Source organism: Ylistrum balloti, unplaced genomic scaffold, assembly GCF_031769215.1.
Source record: "Ylistrum balloti isolate Yb309-2 unplaced genomic scaffold, AGI_CSIRO_Ybal_v1 Utg371144, whole genome shotgun sequence".
Taxonomy (NCBI): domain Eukaryota; kingdom Metazoa; phylum Mollusca; class Bivalvia; order Pectinida; family Pectinidae; genus Ylistrum; species Ylistrum balloti.
This window is the reverse complement of record NW_026782627.1, coordinates 257,687-268,616: the sequence shown is the minus strand read 5'-3', so window position 1 is coordinate 268,616 and position 10,930 is coordinate 257,687. Positions and strand designations below refer to the sequence as shown.

The 10,930-nt window shown below is 32.9% G+C and overlaps 1 protein-coding gene across 1 annotated transcript in view; it reads left to right on the top strand.

The window, feature by feature from the left end:
* Nucleotides 1-10,930, top strand: part of LOC132561055 (regulator of G-protein signaling 7-like) — a 77,499-nt gene continuing 66,569 nt past the window's right edge. Inside the window, exon 1 of the mRNA XM_060225775.1 lies at nt 1-71. Within this exon, the coding sequence (XP_060081758.1) occupies nt 3-71 (69 nt within the window). The 5' untranslated portion in view covers nt 1-2. The remainder of the gene's footprint in view (nt 72-10,930) is intronic.

The window sequence follows — 10,930 nt, the reverse complement described above, 5'->3', positions numbered from 1 at the left end:
GAATGACCATTTGTCAAGAGACTATGGACTTAGATCACGATTCTAAACCGAGGCATGCTGTTTTCTCGAAGGTGAGTTGCCAGGCTGACAGATCGAACGAATGTCACGATATGTTCAAATGACATTGAGATTTGACACTTTGGTGTATAACTGTAAATGTCACGCTTCATTTTCATTTTACGTTCATATCGATATAATTGCTGCTCTATCCCCTCAATATATTCCAGATATATCTACTTTCGTTTACATACTATTACTATGGTATCTTTTTTCGATCTTGTAATTGTAACACTATGACAATATGGAGCTGTGTTAACTGTATTGTCAGTTTATCGGGAATTATTTTATTTTATCGAGGAGGCATATATGTCAATTCTCCCTGATTTTGGTTAAAGCTACTAGACTTAATATGGAAAATATTAATTTTAGTTTAAACAAAGAGCAGTTGAGAATTGCTTCAAGAAGCCCATTGAAAAATATTTAATTAGCACTCACGATCAGGGCACATATTTTGGTGTATGTAAATCCTGCCTTAGAAATGTTGCACCACCATTTCTAATGTCAGACACTGCTTTCTCTGCTATTTGATAAACATACACTACTTTTTTATTCGTATAACCATGAACACAACCACAATATATTTGATGCAGACAATCAATACTACACCTATTACTTAACAGTGTCTCCAGAATGATCAATTATGATTGAAAATGGACTGATAACACACAATCATAATTAATCCCTTTTCCATTATTGTGTATTTGATTAATCATATTTAGTTATTTTCTTTCAGTTTCTATCATCATCCACCAAATAATTTTATGTTACAGTGCACTTTAAAAACTAAATATGATTTGTTTGAAGTTAATGGATTTCTAGTAATTTATACCTAATGCGGAAATGGTGCACATGATATTTGAAATGCAATAATTACAATTGTGGTAAGCTTAACAACTGATTATAAATTAACAGTCACATATATAATTTAATCTAAGCTAGCTATTCAATACCAGTCATCACCATTTAAAATTATATCTGATTCCCAACTTTCTGTCTTCAATGGCTATTGGGTCACGAAGTTCTGAAATTGATAGCATTGCCAACACAATTGGTATTGCAGTCAAACCTGTCTCTAAAGACCCCTTGGGCCCGGATTTGAGCTGAAAAATGACATTTATATTGATAAGGTGTTCAGTTGCTATGAATTGGGTCCAGAAACTAATGATCTTTACAGATAGGTGTTGGTTTTTTTTTGTTTTGTTTTGGCAGATGGCCTTTAAAGGCATTTTAAACTGTGTTCAAAGACTTACAAAACTGCACCACCTACAAACAAGAAAAGTTCTAGTAATTCATGTACTTCAAAATTGTCAATATAGCATTACATTTCCTTTGATATGGACATTTAAGCAGCAGAAAGGCAATTTTTACTTCAATTTATTTTCCTTAAAACATTACTGATTTTGCATGCTGTACATTTTCAATTCAATGATAGAAGCATAAGTTTAGAGTAGAATTCAAAGTGGATAGGTGATTAAGTTTAACACAAAAGCCCTCTTCTTAATTTTTGCATACTCATCAATTTTAGAATATAAAGGCTAAAGTAGTTCATTAATAAGCCCTCCCCAAACTTAGGCTTATGTGAAGGGGGTGGGGTAGGGGCTTATATCATGGTAAATACAGTAATATTTAGTTAAGAACACAAATTAACTTTTTGAACTTGATACTGGCCTTTGTCCCTGAACACTGTTATCTTCTTTAGACATTTGATACAATTCTTTGTCTTGGACCTGAACCTAGTCTGCAACCATATTGAAGCTTAGATGCTTTCAAATTCTGATATCAGATAGGTGGTACTGAAAGTAAGTTCCATAAATGCCTTTCAATAATTATTTCAATACTCAAAGGTATTCATTACATTGGGAAATTAGATTTTCTATAGGTACATTAGTATAACATCCCATCACTACACTGTACTAAATTTCAGACATAAAAAGCAATGCTTCGACAATATATCTATATCTATAAAATTTATGTGAACCATGTACACTTGTTGTACCTTTCAGAATTCTAGATTAGAAACTGAAAGATGATAACAGATTTTATGTTAAGGAAACTAATACGATTGATTGACAACAAGTAATTTACATGACAATTTTGCGATGGCCTTAAATACTGTGTATGAATTGAATCTGTATATGTTCTTGTTGAACATTCATAAAATTTATGTACAGGATGTTTTGTGTATAATATTTCCTGTTGGGACCTCAAGTCTGTAGTGAATTGTATTGCTGAACATTGTTGTGTCCTGTCTGCCAGGAAGCATCCACCCTAAGTACGCATTGCAGCATTGTACTTGTAGGATGTCATATCCTGCGCATTACGAAAATCACAAAATTTTCTGCTAATCATATACTCCTAATGTTGCCATACACACAATCAAATTTCCACAATAACTGTTTTCTTTCCATTTTGAGATATTTAGCTGGTTCTTGTTCTGTTGAATCACACCTAAGTGTTTACACGTTGGTGAGTTACAGAACTGAGAACAGATCTGGTCTAGTAATGCTTAATGGATTTACTTCTGCTTTTGTATCGACCTCAATTTCTTCTGTATTTGATACTACAATATAGCTAAATAGATAACCAGTACATTTGTACCAAACTGTACAAGTGCTTAAAAATTTATGTAATGTACAAAGAAAATCTGTAAAGTCTATTTAGCTTGAAACCAACATTTCAAAAGTAAGATCCTGTGATTCCTATAAAACTGGTAGGAGGCAGGATGTCATTTATTTCTCCACTGATTCAATCAATATTTGATTCATAAATCAAAAATTATTATCATGACATAAAAGGATTCCTAACTGTATTTAAACTCTATAAATAGAATACTAAATCCTATTTGCTGTAGTTCAGTATTTGTGAAAAGCTTGTATAAAACATTTCACCAACCAACACTTCATCCAGCAGCAATTCTTATTGGAATTTTTTAAGTGAGTCCAGTGTTTTTCTTTAAAATGTTTTACTCTGCTTTTGCTTTAGGATATATTGTCTTTACCCTTAATGCATTATTGCAGAAATGAAGGCTCACATTAGTTAGTCGCGAATTCTTGGTCTGTGCATTTACAGTCAACTGTCAGTACCTCAGTCAAAATCTTTTGATGAATTCCATGGGAAGGTATTAATCAGTAATAAAAACCAATTTCTTAAACTTTGTACCCGTTGGCTTCAGATGACTTTCTTTTTTTTTCTATCAAAATTAGGGTATTCAGAAGGACTGTTTAGAGATGGGTTTTGACTGTCAAAATTGAGATTTGATTCTTGAAGGGACATGTCTATAGTTTTTTATTTATGTTTTGACCATTCAAACTGATGTATGATTTGACTTCTGAAATTCACACAACATATCAAGGATCAGCTAAACGATCTTTTTTAAGAAATTGAATGTGTTTTAATTGTTTAATATGCTTTGTTTGCTTCATATTTACTAGAATTAGCTATTTCTGCTATTTACATAAAAGAAAGTTGGTAAATTGTATGCAATGCAACACTTTTATTAAATATGTTATAAGTTGAATCAACAGGAAAAGTGTAGCTCTACTTTAAAATGAAACTTTTTATGAAACATTGACAATGGTATTGATACTGTTTTTTGTTCTCAATTCCCCAAAATATTCTGTTATAAATACATACAGGATAGCATTAACACTGTATTAAGTGAAGAATTAAGACAATGTATGCACTATTAAGTACAGATAAAACAAAAGGTTCTGGTAAAACATGTCTGTCTTATGATATGGACACTGATGGCATTTTCTGATGCTGGAAGCAGAATATACCACTGTTCACTACATCTGATAAAATTTTGATGACTTGTCACTAAACATTAGCAAACATTGTTGCATTTTTATTTCTATATTTTGTTATTAACTGCTTTGTTTAATCATGTAGGATGTCATGATTGATTCTGCTGTAAATATGTTTATTATTGCTCTAATGCTTTCTAATTTTAAGTATCTTAAGCCTGAAGGCACTGATCATTCCAGATCTGAATGCATGGAACTGCAATGATCACAATACAATGGCTGTGTTACTTTTTGTTCTGAAGTAACTTGATTACTGTTAAATACTAAAATTTATAGGTATCATTCTACCTGATCAAATAATCAATATTTACATGATATTTTAATAGATTGTGTCACTTTGATAATAATGATAATGTTCAATTATTTCATCAATACAGAAAGTGAAGTTACTATATACACAGATATATGTTAGAGTATTATGAAGCAGTGCTGATGCCATGCTCAAATCAGCAGCTATAGAGACATAACATGCTCCATTAAAGAGTTAAACATGCCAAAATAAAGTCCCCAAGTACAGATTAATATACAGGTAAAACATGTTCAGGTGAAGTATATTAAAGCCAAGGTGAAGTCTAATACAGAGACCAAATATCCCCAAGTACAGATTAATATACAGGTAAAACATGTTCAGGTGAAGTATATTACAGCCAAGGTGAAGTCTAATACAGAGACCAAATATCCCCAAGTAAAGATTAATATACAGGTAAAACATGTTCAGGTGAAGTATATTACAGCCAAGGTGAAGTCTACTACAGAGACCAAATATCCCCAAGTACAGATTAATATACAGGTAAAACATGTTCAGGTGAAGTATATTACAGCCAAGGTGAAGTCTAATACAGAGATCAAATATCCCCAAGTAAAGATTAATATACAGGTAAAACATGTCCAGGTGAAGTATATTACAGCCAAGGTGAAGTCTAATACAGAGACCAAATATCCCCAAGTACAGATTAATATACAGGTAAAACATGTCCAGGTAAAGTATATTACAGCCAAGGTGAAGTCTAATACAGAGACCAAATATCCCCAAGTACAGATTAATATACAGGTAAAACATGTCCAGGTAAAGTATATTACAGCCAAGGTGAAGTCTAATACAGAGACCAAATATCCCCAAGTACAGATTAATATACAGGTAAAACATGTCCAGGTGAAGTATATTACAGCCAAGGTGAAGTCTAATACAGAGACCAAATATCCCCAAGTACAGATTAATATACAGGTAAAACATGTCCAGGTGAAGTATATTACAGCCAAGGTGAAGTCTAATACAGAGACCAAATATCCCCAATTACAGATTAATATACAGGTAAAACATGTCCAGGTAAAGTATATTACAGCCAAGGTGAAGTCTACTACAGAGATCAAATATCCCCAAGTAAAGATTAATATACAGGTAAAACATGTTCAGGTGAAGTATATTACAGCCAAGGTGAAGTCTACTACAGAGATCAAATATCCCCAAGTACAGATTAATATACAGGTAAAACATGTTCAGGTGAAGTATATTACAGCCAAGGTGAAGTCTACTACAGAGATCAAATATCCCCAAGTAAAGATTAATATACAGGTAAAACATGTTCAGGTGAAGTATATTACAGCCAAGGTGAAGTCTACTACAGAGATCAAATATCCCCAAGTACAGATTAATATACAGGTAAAACATGTTCAGGTGAAGTATATTACAGCCAAGGTGAAGTCTACTACAGAGATCAAATATCCCCAAGTAAAGATTAATATACAGGTAAAATATGTCCAGGTGAAGTAAATTACAGCCAAGGTGAAGTCTACTACAGAGATCAAATATCCCCAAGTAAAGATTAATATACAGGTAAAATATGCAGTTAAAGTCTATGACATAGGTAAGTCATGTCCAGTCAAAGTCTATTATAGAAATAAAACATATCAAGGTAAAAATTACTCAGAGGTAAATCATGCTTAGGTAAAATCTACTTTAGAGAGAAAGCATGCCAGGTAAAGATCATCAAGCTTAGAGATTACTACAGAAGTAAAACATGTTCAGGTAAAGTTTACTATAGGAGGGAAAAATACCCAGGCAATGTTTACTATAGGAGGGAAAAATACCCAGGCAATGTTTACTATAGGAGGGAAAAATACCCAGGCAATGTTTACTATAGAAGGGAAAAATACCCAGGCAATATTTACTATAGGAGGGAAAAATACCCAGGCAATATTTACTATAGGAGGGAAAATATACCCAGGCAATATTTACTATAGAAGGGAAATATACCCAGGTAATGTTTACTATAGAAGGGAAATATACCCAGGCAATGTTTACTAGAGAAGGGAAAAATACCCAGGCAATATTTACTATAGGATGGAAAAATACCCAGGCAATATTTACTATAGAAGGAAAAAATACCCAGGCAATGTTTACTAGAGAAGGGAAAAATACCCAGGCAATGTTTGCTATAGGAAGGAAAATATACCCAGGCAATATTTACTATAGAAGGGAAAAATACCCAGGCAATGTTTACTATAGGAGGGAAAAATACCCAGGCAATGTTTACTATAGGAGGGAAAATATGCTGGGGTAAATTCTACTATGGAGGTAAAATATGACCAGATAAAGTTATGTGTATAATCAACCTACAGGTTGAGGTGAGGTCTGTTTATTCTTAAGAAGTTATGAATTTGTGAACTTACTACTGTGCTTAACCTAAACATTTGTTAAAGTAAAGTGGTGAGATCCTGTTTGATTGGGTGACTGTTATATAGTGGTTTTCAGGATAAGGTTGGATTAATGTATCCTGTTATGTTACCTCAACAATAGCATCATTCACAAGTGATCATCAATGGCTGGTTCATATTCATCCATACATTCACTGTTCTGTCTGTATCAGCTTAACCTACATGCAGATCAGTCTTTGTTAACTGACAATTACAAAAATATAGTTAGAAAAACTTTCAGGAAGTCTTCTAAACTTGCAAACACAATTATTTGAAAATAAATTTGAGAGTTTAAATTTTGATGGTTTGTATAGGGGAGGAAGGGAAAGCATACACATACTTGTTAGTCTTTATTTATAACAGAATCATGACCATGTCTATTTAGCAATTTGATTTAATTAATTAAGCAGGTTTGTCAACTGATATTAAATGCAAGTTCTTGTAACTTGTGCATGACAGTCTGGAAAATAAATAATGTGAAGTGTTTGAATTTATGTACCAAGATGTTTCAATTCCTATCAGAATAAATATATACATTTGTAAAATATACTTAATTTCAAATGGCTTATTTTCAAAGAAAAAGAAAAAAATGCATCTATCAGACAGTTAGGTAAGCCCATGAAGTAACATATATGGTAACATATACAAACATTTCTTCTGGAGATTCTTTTATATAATTGATTTTACACTCAATAAAGGAATAGTAGTATTGTTGAAATGATCATGAATTTAATGCAAATGCTATATGTTTGCTTTAATCCAAATTGTTTACTTAATCAAAAAATATTCTAACTCATATAGAATGATTACCATCTAGTAGTGAAAAGTCTGTCTGTTGAATTTTGGTGGAAGTTGAATTTTTAGCTTAATTATCTGTTGTAGTTTTGGTATTGAGGACAAACAGCAATAAATATTTTTGAATACAATTAATAGTAATGCAAGATTTGTTTAATCATTTTGAATTGATACTATGTGAAGTATAGTGAAAGATTATGTAGAAGCACCTGACACTTAATGTGCAATAATATATGATTCTCAACAAATGAAACAAGTTCAATGTCTTCTTGATAACATAACCAAATGTATATTCACAATGGATATCTTCACTGATTATCTTTAACATTTTCTTCAACATCGCTGACTCAACATTATTTATGTCTTTAATACAACATTATTGCGTCAAATAATGTCATTTATCACACTGTTGTTGATATTCAGTGAATGTCATATGTCATAAAGAGGTAAGAGGATGAAGAGCCAGGATTACTCCTTGTTTGACAAGGAAGTAGAAAGTTTTCTTCAAAACATTTGTCAGATGGATTGTTCTAGTGATGAAAAGAACCTTAGATTTATTTCCAAAACTTGTGACAATTAAAATCAACAGAAACTCAATACAAATGCAAACCAGCATGACTTGTTGAACATGTTGCAGTACTTCTGTGAAGTGGAAACTAAAATCCTGTAGATGTATGTTGTTTTGATGTCACACTGGAATCTCCTTTAAGGCTGGCTCTCACTGGTTATGCTAATACTTTAGATTGACAATGTGAAAGAACTAGGTATTTGCCCAGAATCAGTGACATTTATCAGCTACATGTAGTGAACAAACTTGGCAGTGTTAGAAAACAAATGAGTAATGCTAGTTATGACACAAATTATAATATTTCTTTTAAGAGTAAGTTACTTATATTTTACACTTAATTTCATGATCAAAGCTTTATGTACCCATTCAAATATATGAATTTAAATATAAAAAACATTATATATTTAGATTTGGAAAGAGATGTAGCCAAAGAAGACATGAAACAACACTGAATATAGTAATATCCAAATATGTAATTAAAAGTGATTTGGCAGCTATTCTAATAAAAATGTAGATATGGAACAATCTGTTGCCTCAAGTTAATGATGTCTTGACAAAGTCGTATTGTTTTGGAGGAAAACGTGACGTTAACATTGATTATTGGCAGGAATTTTGGTTTTGTTATGTATATATGTCTCAACAGGAAGATGAGACATCAATTTCACTATAGTGGCTGTATAGGAAGTCCATTGATTAAGATAAAAGCAGGCTCGTGGTTGATGTGTATGCAAGCAAAGCAGCTGGAGCACTGATACAAAGCATCATGGGGGTATAAAAAAAATTTCACGTTGTTTCCATTTTTTGATGCCATAACACAGTATCTGGAGCTGTATCCGTCCAGCGTCAGGCATTTATCAACGTTTTGCTGAAAATTGCTACTAGTCATGAACAACTGAACATATTTTGACTAAATAAGGTCAGAAGTATCCTTAGGGGAAGGGGAACCAATTTGTATAAATATTGGTTTTCAATCTCAAAAGCCTGAAGGTCGTGGCACAAAGAGCGAAATTTTTATTTAAATTCCTACTTCTCCTGTAGGAATGAATTGATAATATCCAAATTTGGTCCAAAGCATTCTTTGGTGAAGGGGATCAATCTTTAAACATAAATCTATAAACATTAGGTCTCAGCACCCAAGTGCAGGAGGGGCAGAGCACAATAGATGCATTAGAACAAACTCTTTAAAATCCTACTGTTCCTGTAGAAATGATTGAATTTTGCCCAGATTTGTTCTGAAGCATTCTTGGGTGAAGAGAAATCAACTTTGTATAAATAGTAGGTTTCGGCCCCCTGGGGCAGGTGGGCCAGGCACAATATGGGAAATATAGTGATTTTTTTAAAAAAAAATCTACTCCTCCTGTAGGAATGATTGGAGTTGGCCCAAATTTGGTCTAAAGCATTGTTAGGGGAAGAGGGAATCAGGTTTGTATAAATATTAGTTCTCAGCCCTCAGTGACCTGAGGGGTGGGGCCAAAAATGGAAAATTTTGCAAGTTATTTAAAATCCTATTCCTTTAGGAGTAATCAGATTTTGTGAAAATTTGGTTTGAAGCATTCTTTGGTGAAGGAAAGTCAATTTTGTATAAATAGTGAGTCTCTACTCCTTTTGGACGGAGGGGCGGTACCCAATAGGGGAAATAAAGCAAATTCTTTAATATTCTATTTCTCTGATAGGAATGCTTGGATTTTGCCAAAAAGTCTTTGTGGGTGAATGGGAATCAAAATCAAATTTGTATAAACAGTGGATCCCGGTTTCCTGGGGTGGGAGGGGTAGGGTCCAATTGCGAAAATGGAGCAAATTCTTTTAAATTCTATTTCTTATGTTGAAATGATTGGATGATGTCCCATTTTATTGTTTGGTAAAGGTGAATCAGTTTGGTGTAAACAGTAGATATCGGTCTCCATGTGAGGAAGGGGCAGGGCCAAGTAGGGGAAATGGAAATAATTCATTAAAATTCTACTCCTGTATATTTGATTTTGCCCAAATTTGGTCAGATGCTTAACGTCCTAGGGTGAAGAGAAATTATTTTTGTATAAATAGTGGGTTTCGACCCTCTGGGGCAGAAGAAACAAGGCCAAACAGCAGAAGTAGAGAAAATTATTTAAAATCCTTCTTCTTCTGTAAGAATGCCTGAATATTGTTCCAATTTGGTCGGAAGCATGCTTTGGTAAAGGGTGATCAATTTGTATAATTGAGGGATGTTGGCCCCCTGGGGTGGAAGGAGCAGAGTCCAATAGGGGAAGTAGAGCAAATTCCTTAAAAACCTTCTTTTGTAGAAAAAGTGTGAATGCCAACTGAGAGTATTTCATATTTATAGTTAACATTTTTCAAAATATTTTGATGTCAACAAGTACATGAATTGAATTCTCCATTGATTTCAAACAAAGGCAATTATCATGTATGCTGATTCAATCAGACAAACAGTAGCTCTCTTTGAGTGACCACCAGTGGTCTATATAGTTTTACATTGTGTGACATGATCGTGTTGATCTCAGTTGTTGAGCTATGACATTCATATACACACAATATTCATGGAAATATGAATGCCGCAATATTTGTTTTGTATAAATTTTGTAATATTAATTAGTATGATCTTGAAAATTTAGAATTTATTTCAGATACAGATTTGCAACTACTTATAAATGACCAACTGTTTTTAGAGGTTCTTTTACTGAATATAAGAGGTAAGAGTATTTCCTATTCATCATACAGGAAACAACAGAGAAATATGAGAGAAAATGAATTAAAAGATAGCATACAGGTTTTAGAAAATGAGGATAATATTGATATAAACCTGATAGAATCTAAGAAAAGAGAATTAGAGCAGATTAGAATACTTCGAATGAAAGGCAGTTCAGTGAGATCTAGAGCACAATGGATAGAGGAAGGGGAAAAACCAACAAGCTATTTTTTTGGATTAGAAAATAGAAACTTTACATCAAAAATAATTCCGAAAGTTCAGACAGATGAAGGAGACATAATTATAAAACAGGAAGAGATTTTAGAA